The sequence below is a fragment of the Paramormyrops kingsleyae genome, chromosome 11 (genome assembly GCF_048594095.1).
Source record: "Paramormyrops kingsleyae isolate MSU_618 chromosome 11, PKINGS_0.4, whole genome shotgun sequence".
In the NCBI taxonomy this organism is placed as follows: domain Eukaryota; kingdom Metazoa; phylum Chordata; class Actinopteri; order Osteoglossiformes; family Mormyridae; genus Paramormyrops; species Paramormyrops kingsleyae.
In genome coordinates, this window is record NC_132807.1 from 30,303,309 (window position 1) to 30,315,454 (window position 12,146).

Genomic DNA, 12,146 nt, shown 5'->3' on the forward strand with positions numbered 1-12,146 from the left:
GTGCGACTGCCTGGACGTGGAATGCATGGGCTGCTTCTACCCGTGCCCTGGCTGTGGCTCCCGCAAGTGTGGTGTGGAGTGCCGCTGCAACCGCAAGTGGCTGTACGAACAGGTGGAGGTGGAAGGAGGGGAGATCATCCGGAACAAGTACGCTAGCTAGGCTAGACGTCTCCACAGAATCCACTTGTGCACAATGCTATTGTATAAAGTCAAAACGGATTTCTTTGCTTATGACCACGGTTCTTCTGACTGAGGAGTATTAATTTAATTTCCGTAGTATACTTTATAAGATTTGAAATTGTGTTCTTTACATCAGCAGTGGATGTTTGTTTTCCAGCTCTTTAATGAGCTATACTGTTAAACACAGAGACCACTAAATTAGTTAAATACTTTGTTCTTAAATTCTCAAAAAGGTCTCAGGTGGTGTGTAAAGCTTTGGTCAGTGTGGCCCCTTAATAGCAGGACTGAAGATAAACAATCTGCAGTGATTTAGTTGTAAATATATATGGATTTTGGTCACATGCATGTCATTTGTGTCAAATAAATTGTGTTTTATATTTTTAAATGCTGCTCTGATTTATTTTCTCCCATTTTATCTTTCCCGTCACAAAGTTTTGGGATCAGTATTTTAAGGCCAAACCAAACATGCATCCTCATCTCCCGCTTTCCTAAGGCCTGATCTCACTGTAATGCTTTCCCTGGGATAAAACAGACCATGCATAAGAATGTAAACAAAAGAGGGAAAAGAATTTAACCATGGTTATACATTTAAACTTATTTTTCAGTCTACAAAAACAATGGTGTTTGATTGGGCAGAGGCAAGCCGAAAAGCATGAGCATTTTTTTTAAATTAAACAGGAAATGTACCTTTTTTACCTTCTGGGGTATGGGCAGGAAGTTATCCTGGATGTGGAAGTGAGCAGAATTAACTTCAAAGGTTTGAAAACAGTTTTATTTTACACATTCTCCAGATATAATTATTTAGATGATTCAGTGAAAAACATGGATATGCGAGGGTACAAGGGTTAATAAATTAGGTCCAGTTGATCACAGAATTATCTTGTGCCTCTTGGGCTGATTGCTTTTATACATTTTGTTTCCCATCTGTAAATTTTTAATTACAATATTAATTAAATTGCCTTCACCCTAAATGGTTTACTGGAAACCCTCACCCATTACGATATGCTAATGTTCTTAAAGGAGTCGTTTTTGGTACAGGATTGGATTGGGGAGAGCCTGGGTCCTGTTCTAGGGCTTGAGGAAGGTCCATCCTTCATGGGATATCAGTCCATTTGCAGGGCAGAAACCCACCCTCAATGGGCGATTTAGAGATACGTAAGACCATGGTTGTACTGACTGTGACATTCGGGTTAGCTGTTTGTGTTATATGTGATAATTTATTAAACCTGTATATTTTTCTGATTGTTGAGCAAGTGAAGGAAGTACACTTCAAAACATAAATGCAGGGTAGCTTGTTGTGGGATTGTTCCAGGACAACTTTGAGGTCTTTACATTTATCGTTATGCTATGTGCCTCATTCGTGAATTTTATTTAAAAATCTAATTTGTGTTTAAAAGAGAAAATTACCTATTGTAGTGTGAGTAAGGATTTATTCTGTTGCCACAGTGTTCATGGTATTAGTAATATCTATAAGGAAGACAACGACACTTTATTAATCCCTCATGGGGAAATAGTTTTTTGCCTTCCCCCTCTTGCTCTCCACGTATCTCGTGTAGCTGAGAGCTAGCTTGGCACCAAAGGGCAGGCACCTGCAGCAGCACCCATAGAGCAGGAGGTTATAGGGTTACAGATATATTTTGCCGAGGCTGGGCTAGAACCAGTGACCTGATCACAGCCCTAAGTTCATGTTATGCTGGTCAGTATGTATGAAATTTTTGACGCTCATTTAGTACATTTGGTGAATGTGAGGGTTATGTAATCCATGAATTGTTTTGGTGGGGGATGTGCATTGGTTTACACATGGGGAGTGTAAGTATTAGACCTACTCCAGGTGGGACAATAAGCAAAATTGTGGCACGGGGATGGTAGCAGAGACTGATTTAACAAAAACTGCTTTATCACAAGACCAACATACACAAAATAAGAGCTGGGTCATTAAAAGGGCTACATTGGGTTCAGGTGTCATATGCTGGCAAGATAAATGTAGAAAGCAGTGTGGTGTCTCAGAGGTGAGTGTAGAGGAGGACACAGACTGTGTGAGGGGCTTTGGTGTCTCAGAGGTGAGTGAAGAGGAGGACACAACTGTGTGAGGGGCTTGCAGTCTCTGAAGGATGCCGGCGTGTTGATGGACAGTTTCGCTGTACCCCATGTAATTAAATCTACCAAGGACTTTGCTGACTCATTTGTTTAGTCTGTATGGCCTCTTTTTAAGTAGATACCTGATATGGGCTAAAGCCATGTGCCACAGCTTGTTTTTAATTTGCAATTTTTAAACATTTATATGGGATTAGTGTAGTTTACCATGGGAGGGATTTACCACATTTCCTTATAACACTGTTGTGACACTGCTTTCAGTAACCAGGTGCATGCATTACATTTGTGTGTTTAATAGCAATCCAGTGAGTGCACTTCTGCTGACTCTGCAGACTTCCCCTCAAGTCAAAAGTGAGTCACGAGTCAAACCTATATTAAAATTTTTCAAAGATAACGAGAAATACTTTGATTCTTACACTTTCTCTGGCAGTTATATAGAGAATGCATTAATTTGCTCAGAACACTGTGAAATACCTTATGGCTGGTGCATAAAATGCCATCTGGTGCATGGAACTCTTTATGTGTGTGACTGGATTTACGACCCAAATTACAATAAACTTAAAGATGGAAGAACTTATTAGCACTCGCTGAGGTCAGTCCTGAGCCACAGTCTAAATGTCAAACTGCATTTCTCTTGTCCTTGTGCATATTATAGTGTCTATGAACTGCAAATAACGTAACTTGAACAACTTTCAATATGATTTCTGTGAAATTTTTAAATAATTGGTTTCAGCCATTCAAGGACACACATATTGCTTGATTGAATCGAGACACCAGAAGGTTGTGGAGGTAATATATAACTTTGCTCCAACAAGGTGACTTTTATGGAACAGTCTTTACATACACCTGACACTTCATTTTGTAAGTTGTTGTAGTATTTATGTCACGTTGGAATTAGCAATGAACTCCTGGGCAGAGAAGCTGTCACTCATTTCCATTTCCCACCACAGCGATACACTTAATACATTATATGTACTGTGTAACAGTAAGTTTCCAGCAATACACAAAAACATTTTTGGGGGATTTTCTGAGGTCATCGCCTTGTTCTGAAATATTTACTGTATATCTATCAAGGTGCTTCAGAAGTAAGCTCCCTGTACCTGTTAACTGAAAGCTGACTTCCCGTACAAGCAGCAGAAATCCCAGAGAGTCTAGTGAGGTTCTGAATAAGAGCGTGACATCAGTACCACCCGGACTGTTTCAGCAGGCCTGAGACACTGCGGCACAGAGGGCTGAGCATGGCACACTGCAGTGAATACCTGATACAGATCCTCTCCATCTATAACTTATCTTCAATCCTTCCGCATATATTCAACTGCAGCTCCTTGTCTTTGTTTACAGTTTTGATCTAGGGTGTTACATTAACACATGAACATGGACATTGCTGTTGAAACACGCTCATGCTGCGCTGATTCAAACAAACATAAAATTTCACGCAAACAACGTCCACATGGGTGCTGCCCGTTCCCTCCATGCCATTGTGTGATGTATATGTTATGAAAGGGTAGTCAAAATGAGTGCAGTAATAAAATCTGTTTAATCTCCTAAGGTTCACAGATTCACGTTAAAGGGAAAAAAGTCATTATTTCTTGCTGCACCAAGGTCCCTTTCTTACTGTGCTTCTTCTGAAACACTGCCTAGTGGGTTTGGCAGGTCAGCATGTGGAAGCTGCTGCAGTCTGTGCTTTCCACGCTGCACTGGTGGCACTTGCAGCTGAGGGGAACTGGGTAGGTGACAGTGGGGTCCACTCCCTCTGGGCAGTCGGGCAAGTGCACCGTCTTGTAGGTAACTTCTGAGAAGCTGCAGGAGTGCTGCACGTGTGGGGTTAGGGAGCTTTTGTACGCATGATCCTGTAAACGGTGCCAATGCAGAGAACACTGTCACCACACCCAGCCAATGAAAATCCCATCACAGACAAGACTGCCTTGAAACATCCGCCATCACAACATTGGCCTATTCTGACCTTGGGGTTATAAAGAATTATGATTGTAGTATGTATTGTATGCAGTTTATTAAAATATTCTTTAAACTGCAGTGTGTGATGTGTTCTCTCGCAAGAATGGCAAATTAAATTAGGACACAGAAATCAAGATCTGAGTAGTAATATTTTCCCTCAAATGGCCTAATGTTTTCATGTTGTGGTGTCCCCTGTGTGTGATATGTATGTTTAATGCTTTAAAAATGCTTGCAGCCTTGTAAAATGCCCTGAGCCAAATGAAATATGGCTGACTGTTTAACACTGAAGTGAGGGACGCACAGTACCTGAGTGAGGCAGAAGCCTGCACAGGAGGTTACATCGATCATGATGCATTTTCCACACTCCTCTCTCTCCAAGGGGACAGAGATGTTGACCATGTCACACTGAGGACTGACCCCTGACAGTGTCCAGCACACCATCACTACCAGCAGCAGCACACGGTCCATTCCTCAGTCCTCCAGTGACGGTGGCAGCGAGGATTTCGTGGGATGAGATCAAATGTGGAAAGTTTGCCTGCACTCCTGTTCGGTGAATGGTTTTGAAATAGGAAACAGATGATCTTTTGGCTCACCAGTCAAGAGATGCAAACCCACAGTAGTTATGTTCCCTCAAATGACTCAATTCCATCAAACAGACTTAAAGAACACCCTCAAAATATGACAAAACTTCTAACTGGATAAATAAATTCAACAAATTTCAGTGTCCAGTTGTGTTTCATTTCCTGAGCTCGACTATGACAAGTTAAATTAACTGTATGAAAAAGTTTCAAGTTTAGCATCGCATTGCAGCAAGAAGACAATACATTCTGAAAATATTTTCAGAGAAAATTGGAGAGAGGGAAAGATTAGAAAAGAGCAGCATATGGCCGCAGCCTGCAGAGTGGAAAACAGGAGAATAAGAGGCAAGGCACTCACCTGTCGGACTCCCAGAGACACATCTGGAACCCGTTGGCTTTTATCCTTTTTTCAGCCATGGGGAACCCAAATGACATGTTTCAGCCAATTAGGGTTTACCTGTGTGGGGAGACACAACTCTTAGAATGATTGTTGTCATGGCTATACAGATAATGATGTCTGGCCAAACATAAGTGCAAGTGGAATATAGTGGTTTTACTTTTCATTTTCCCCTCCTCATAGCGTGGGACAGATCAGTGATCCAAGGTCAATACTCCCACATATTTAGCAGTGACAAAAGAGTGAACTTCAAACATATAGCTGAATGTATTCTCTTACATGCACTCTGGATTGCACCCACAATCAGTTTATAGAGTTAATTAGAATAGATTGCAATCTTATTCTTTTGATATATGTGATAATTTAATGATGATAGCAACCTATAAAATTCATTGGAAGATTTCAATCACCTTTTCAAACAAACAAGAAATTGTAGCTGACATCTATTCTTCAATTTTCGGCTTGAAGAGCTATACCTTGCAAGAGAAATTGGTAATCCTGTTTTTCAAGAAATCGGCATTATAATATAGCAAGTAGATTCACTCATTTGGCAGCGGCCGTGACAGTTTCCTTTCATTTGCACAGATGATGTAGCAGGATGTTAGAACATACGGTCCCTCAAAAGTCTGCCCAGTAGCGTAATAAATTGTGCAAGGGATGCATTTGCTATGAAACAGGAAGTATCCATTGCAGTATTTTGGCATGCAGTACAGGGAATTCATTCTGCTAGTTGTTTTTTTAAAGACATGTGCTTTAAACAGCTATGTGTTGCATAAAATTAGTGGACCAAACAAAGGAGGAAACATGCCGTATTTATTGTTACTTGAGATGACAAATTGCATTTCAGATTCACTAAATCAAAGTGATATCTTGTATAAAATCTGTGAAGTTGAAAATTAAATTAATCCTATTGAGTTGTAGGTAAACCAAACACTTCAATTGGTAGAAATAAAAATATATATTCTGTCTGATGTTATACGTTAAAAAAAAACTTTTGTATGACATTTTGTGACGCAATACATGAAATATATCTACTGAAGTCAAAACTGTGAATTGCACAGTAACCTGTTGCAGCTCAATGAAAGTTCCTACTTTAAAATATCAGATGACCAAAGTATGAAGATGTATGTTGAGGACAGTATTTTTGCAGCGTGACACAACTGGGTCAGCTTTTTTACTGGGACAATAGCTCACCTGTAGGAAAGTGTCACAATCTGCTTGGCTGAATCAGAAGCATATCATGGCTGAATCAGAAGCATATCATTTTGAACATAAAACATGCAGGTTGAAATGAAAAGGCAATGAAAAGTAAGATTAAAAACAGACAGGCATTTTTGGGAGCTATACTTATTATGTGATTTGCAAGAGAAGATACAGTCAACACAAAAACAGAATAAAATTTCTCACTCTGCTTTCACAATTTTGCACATACTCTATACTAATGTTCAGCATAGAGTAAAAAATGGTAAAAAAAAAAAAAAAAAACAGTTAAGGAGCTGCTTAGGAAAACCTGTTTCAAGCAGATGTTTCTATCAAGAGCAAAGGAGATTTTCACTCAGAGACTGATGCTTTGCTAGATTCAGTTGATGGGGATCTTGGGACTCAAACTCACAAACCTCTGTGTTTTTAATCAGCGTGTTACCAGGGGCACGTCAATGTACAAGCTAATGTACAGGCTAACCTCCTCTAAATTTTGCTGACTGCAATAAAATTTTACTCTATAGTTGCTACCTAGCCCATACTGAAAAATATAATGCGGTATCCCAAACCGATACTAGGGGCACCCCCCAAGGTTATTTTCAACCTTTATGGGTGGAATGAGGCTACAAAGCCAAACTCCATGCTCTTGCTGTATACATCTGCCTAAATATGCACCTTTCCCTCCTTCTGTACCACTTACTTTCCACTTTGTACTAGTGGTAGCTTAGTAAGATGATAGATAGATAGATAGATAGATAGATAGATAGATAGATAGATAGATAGATAGATTGATTGATTGATTGATTGATTGATTGATTGATTGATTGATTGATTTTTGGCAGTAATGGGCACCTTGCAAATAAATGGCAACAGCTGACTTGGATGCTAAAGTTTGAGACTGCAGCATTACTATTACTAGTGCAATGTCACAATACAGCCACTGAGGGATGGTCTAAGGCCGGTAAGTGCAACACAGCATGCCCAGCGCAGCCACCGTGCTCCTCAACAACACATGCAGAATAGGTAGCAGGCAAGCGCTGCGGACAGATGCGTTACTCGCGCCCACCTTTACAATTTAAATGATAAAACTTTCAAGCATTATAAGTTGTGCCGTCAGTGCCAAGTGTATGAAATCACCAATAGTGTGAACACTGTTTTTCGCAAGAATGGAGGCAGAGGCAAATTTCGTTTTTGCAAGGTGAGAAGCGAATAATGATTGATCCTGTTGAATTACGTTACAAACAGCTGCATCACCTTGAAGCTAAATCAAAAATACGTATACAACAGCGTTAGTCGACACTGTTTTTGTATACCTAGCCTAGACTTTGCTTTATTATCTTTTTTACATCTATTTCATCGCAAAAGACGATGAATCTTTAACGCTATTTTTATTATTATTATCGACTCCTATTTTGATGTCAGTTACCAATAAAATCCTATCGAGACGCCTCAAAAGTGCAAGCCCTTGAATGCGATAGACAGTACAAGTAAAGGTTCAGTTGTCAGACGGAGAAATGCATCGATGGATTTCCAACATACTGGATATCACGCAAACGTGAGCTTGGGAACGAAATTCAGGTGCAAGTAAAGAAGATAATAGTCTGGCCTTTTCATATGTAAGTAGCGTATCTGTGTGAATTACGTTGGAGTATTTTGTAACGCGGGGCTGGAGGTTTAATATGCATAGAATAACGAGTGTCTGAATTTGTGGTTTGCTTGATACTGTAGAAAAATGCAATAACACTCATTCTCCTGTTGCGGAGCTAGCAGTTATTATCTTTGTTGTATTTGACAGTGAGAGATTGGTTATTCCTGTCGTAATATATAAATTATTAATTAATTTTTGACAATATGATAATTTATAATTATTATTTTTTTTCGAATACGAATAATTGATCGTTTTGTTAATAGTAACGCTCTTGTTTTTCTTGCCTCAGATGTTGCTCGTCTTGAAGAAATAAAGTAAACACCAAACACTGGACGTAGCTTTCGATTAACCCCACCCATCCTAAAATCCCAAGTCCAATAAATAATTCCTCAAAGAAATTATCGCTTTATGCCTGCGTACTTCGACATCCAAAGAGTTAACAATGAAGGACACAAGAGAAGTGATTTTTGGGGGGAGAGACATGACATCTAAAACGTAATTTTCCTTTAAAGATTATTTCTGTAATTTCCGAAAGGCTTCCTCAAAAACCTTGCATGGATGTATTTGGACTGTAAATATAGCCTATTTATTTTACAAACAGAAGACCGACCCCCCAACGTCAATATTCACTCGTTTTTATTTATATATTATTATTTTTCGGACAACAACGATATGGCTATATTATAAAGATTTTTTCTTGGATAGTGGGAATGAATTGAATGAATTGAGCTGAATTATTGACTGGCTGGAGTCTTATCTTTGGAACTTTACCTCGGAGCCTGAGACTACAAGCAACTCATAGAACAATGCTGCTAGCATGGCACCGCGACTGGACGTCTAACATAAAGATGAGTGTATGTTGCATGCACAGAATAACACGTGCACGCTTCTGACAATGCGTTATTTAGTTACCCATCAGGTCCCCCCGCCCTAAAAAAAAAAAAAAACAATTCCGTGCTTCTGCTTGGGAGAGACCAATTTCAGCTATCCAGTTAATTTCAACTGCAAAACCAAGAAAGCCAAAATGGAGTTCGCCATGGTAGGTGCCGAAAGCGGTGGGGGCGGCACCCACCTGCCTTACGGATATGCCCAGGCGCGGGCTAGGGAGCGGGAGCGCGGCAGGGAAAGACAGGCGCAGGCGAGATCGGCGGCAGCTGCCGAAGGTGCATCGGGTGGAGAAGGAGGAACTTCTTCCACTCATCACCCCAACAACCACATCCAGCAACAGCATCAGTCTCGCACCGCCTCTTTGCTTCATGCCAGCAACAGTGGCGCTGGTACCGCCTCGGGCCCCTCCTCCTTGCAACAGTCTCAGCAGCAAGTTCTCCGAGGAAGGAAAAAGCAACGGGGCGCAGAGTACCGGAGGAGAAACCGTCGAGCTCTCGGCGGGGAGCTGCGCCAGTCGGAGCTGGCTCTTCTCGGCTCTGAGGAGGACATTATGATAGAAGACGAGGAAGCTGAAGGCGAAGAAGGAGACGAGGACGAAGAAGGAGGTGGCATCAGGAGCAGAGAGCGGCTCAGCAGTGTCCGCTGTAATATGGATGATGAAGACGATTCAGTGTCAATTACTGACAGGCGACCGCAGTCAAGCTACGAAAATGTTTACAGTGAGTACGGGTGCTGCGAGAGAGTTGTGATTAACGTGTCTGGCTTGAAGTTTGAGACGCAGCTGAAAACTCTCACCCAGTTCCCCGACACCCTCCTAGGGGACCCGGATAAGCGGATCAGGTACTTTGATCCTCTGAGAAACGAGTACTTTTTTGACAGGAACCGACCGAGCTTTGACGCTATTCTGTACTATTACCAGTCGGGGGGGAGGTTGAAGAGACCTGTCAATGTCCCCTTCGATATATTCTCCGAGGAGGTCAAATTCTACGAACTTGGAGAAGATGCCATGCTCAAGTTTCGAGAGGATGAGGGCTTTGTAAAAGAGGAGGAGAAGCCCTTGCCGGAGGACGAATTCAAACGCCAGATCTGGCTTCTTTTTGAATATCCCGAAAGTTCAAGCCCTGCACGAGGAATTGCGGTTGTGTCTGTTTTAGTCATCGTTATATCTATTGTTATTTTCTGTTTAGAAACTTTACCGGAGTTCAGGGATGAAAAAGACTTCATTGGCGCTGGTAGCAATTTAACAAGTGCAGACAATGGATTTACCCCGTTCAACGACCCCTTCTTCATTGTGGAGACTGTGTGCATTATTTGGTTTTCTTTTGAGATAATAGTTCGCTTCTTCGCGAGCCCCAGCAAACCCGCCTTCTTTAAAAACATCATGAACTCCATCGACATAGTGTCCATTTTGCCTTATTTCATTACCCTCGGCACAGACCTTGCCCAGCAGCAGGGCAACGGGCAGCAGGCGATGACCTTCGCCATCCTAAGGATAATTCGACTCGTTAGAGTCTTTCGTATCTTCAAGCTCTCCAGACACTCCAAGGGCTTGCAGATCCTCGGGCATACCCTGCGGGCCAGCATGAGGGAGCTGGCACTGCTAATCTTCTTCCTCGTCATCGGGGTCATCCTCTTCTCAAGCGCCGTGTATTTTGCCGAAGCCGATGAGCCCACCTCTCAGTTCACTAGCATCCCCGACGCTTTTTGGTGGGCGGTCGTTACAATGACAACGGTGGGCTACGGGGATATGAAACCAATAACGGTCGGCGGAAAAATAGTGGGCTCCCTGTGTGCCATAGCCGGCGTGTTAACCATAGCTCTGCCCGTCCCGGTCATTGTGTCCAACTTCAATTACTTTTATCACAGAGAGACCGACAATGAAGATCAAACGCCAGTAGTACAAAACATGCCTCCGTGCCCATATTTCCCGACAAACTTCCTCAAGAAATTCAAGGGGTCCCCGACGGCTTCCTCCTTAGGAGATAAAGCCGAGTATATGGAAATGGAGGAAGGGGTGACCGAGTCATTATGTGGCGCAGAAAAACAAAGTCCGAGCAAAGGAAACGGCACAGAACTCCTCAGAAAAATGAGCACCAACCCCAAATCACTACAAACAGATGTCTGACGAGAAGCACCAGACATTAGGTCTAATTCTAGTTTCATATTACGGGCTACATTGCATTAACTTACGCAAAGACCGTGATGCGCTGATTACTTTAAATGTCACAAAAACAAACTTATCACTTTTAAAATGTACGTGAATACTATGTTCGCTACAATGAATGAGATTTATGTTGTCATGTGGAATTCAATGTAAAAGCATCCCAAAATGCTGCAATCACCAGCTTCAAGTAGTAAGCGGGGTGGAAAATATTAACGGTAGGATCTTCCAGTGCATATAAGATCTATCATAAGTATCATTAGGAATTAAAAATACACATATAAAAATATAGAAATAATGCAAAAGCACTTTATCAATTTTTCTGTCACTTTAAACGAATTCATGCAGAATGGAGAAAGTCTGATGTTGTGTTCTTGCTGTTGTTATGCAATAAACCCCAATTCACTTTGCACTAATGTAGGCGGCAAGTTTATAATCAGTCATGAAAAACTCCACACACTTTAAACACGCGCTTATAAGCCTCTATATATATATATATATATATATATATATATATATATATATATATATATATATATATATATATATATATATATATATCCATTATGAATGAAACAGATTAACGCGCTGCAATGGTCGATTGGTCACAGGGCTCTATAGAGATCGATCTGCGAGCGGTTCGTTCATATTACTCATAAATACATAGGCCTACTGTATATCCGTACATTTCGTCAACGATACTGGATAACCATTATGTTCGCACGGAACGTGTCAACTCCATACGAGCTGTCTACGTAGCACTTCTCTTAGTTGTTTAGTGAGACAATGACTCACAGACATCAGTATGAGTAGCACAAAACACTCGGTATGTTTGGTGTTTGGCATTTAAAAGCATGAAGTGAACTAAATTCATTCCCCGCATTTAATTCCTGCCACCTTGTCAAACTGGGCCTTTTTTTGTGGATGTCCAATGTTGGAATCAATGTATAGTGGTTTCTAGCAAGAAGAGGAATAAAATTCCATGGACAACATGTTCGACATGGTTTATTGTCAGAAGACCATCGCATGATGCCTCTTATTGCA

General features: G+C 41.2%; 3 protein-coding genes across 8 annotated transcripts in view; 2 read left to right on the top strand and 1 right to left on the bottom strand.

Moving 5' to 3' along the window:
* Nucleotides 1–4,946, top strand: part of arl14ep (ADP-ribosylation factor-like 14 effector protein) — a 20,206-nt gene extending 15,260 nt beyond the window's left edge. For 4 of the 6 annotated variants that reach the window (XM_023810869.2, XM_023810872.2, XM_023810870.2 and 1 more), the window contains one exon: nt 1–565. This exon is cut by the window's left edge and continues 69 nt beyond it. In XM_023810869.2, the coding sequence (XP_023666637.1) occupies nt 1–160 (160 nt within the window). In that variant the 3' untranslated portion in view covers nt 161–565. Of the gene's footprint in view, nt 566–4,609 lie in introns of those variants that run through there. The other 2 variants (XM_072718392.1, XM_072718391.1) reach the window with 2 other exon arrangements.
* Nucleotides 3,793–4,698, bottom strand: fshb (follicle stimulating hormone subunit beta). The gene is made up of 2 exons (XM_023810879.2): nt 4,537–4,698; nt 3,793–4,124 (listed from the first exon to the last, which is right to left on the bottom strand). Exons 1-2 carry the CDS (start codon nt 4,696–4,698, stop codon nt 3,912–3,914), a joined length of 375 nt encoding a protein of 124 aa, XP_023666647.1. The 3' UTR covers nt 3,793–3,911.
* A 2,390-nt stretch (nt 4,947–7,336) lies between the features above and the next one.
* On the top strand, nt 7,337–11,591 carry kcna4 (potassium voltage-gated channel, shaker-related subfamily, member 4). The gene is made up of 2 exons (XM_023810873.2): nt 7,337–8,021; nt 8,343–11,591. The coding sequence occupies exon 2, from the start codon at nt 9,078–9,080 to the stop codon at nt 11,064–11,066; it is 1,989 nt and encodes a 662-aa protein (XP_023666641.1). The 5' UTR covers nt 7,337–8,021; nt 8,343–9,077; the 3' UTR covers nt 11,067–11,591.
* Nucleotides 11,592–12,146: the final 555 nt, after the last annotated feature.

Coding starts and splice junctions, on each gene's coding strand:
- fshb (XM_023810879.2), bottom strand. CDS start 4,698: ATGGACCGTGTGCTGCTGCTGGTAGTGATGGTGTGCTGGACACTGTCA. Junction 4,125..4,536: donor CAGGCTTCTGCCTCACTCAG/GTACTGTGCGTC, acceptor CACCGTTTACAG/GATCATGCGTACAAAAGCTC.
- kcna4 (XM_023810873.2), top strand. CDS start 9,078: ATGGAGTTCGCCATGGTAGGTGCCGAAAGCGGTGGGGGCGGCACCCAC.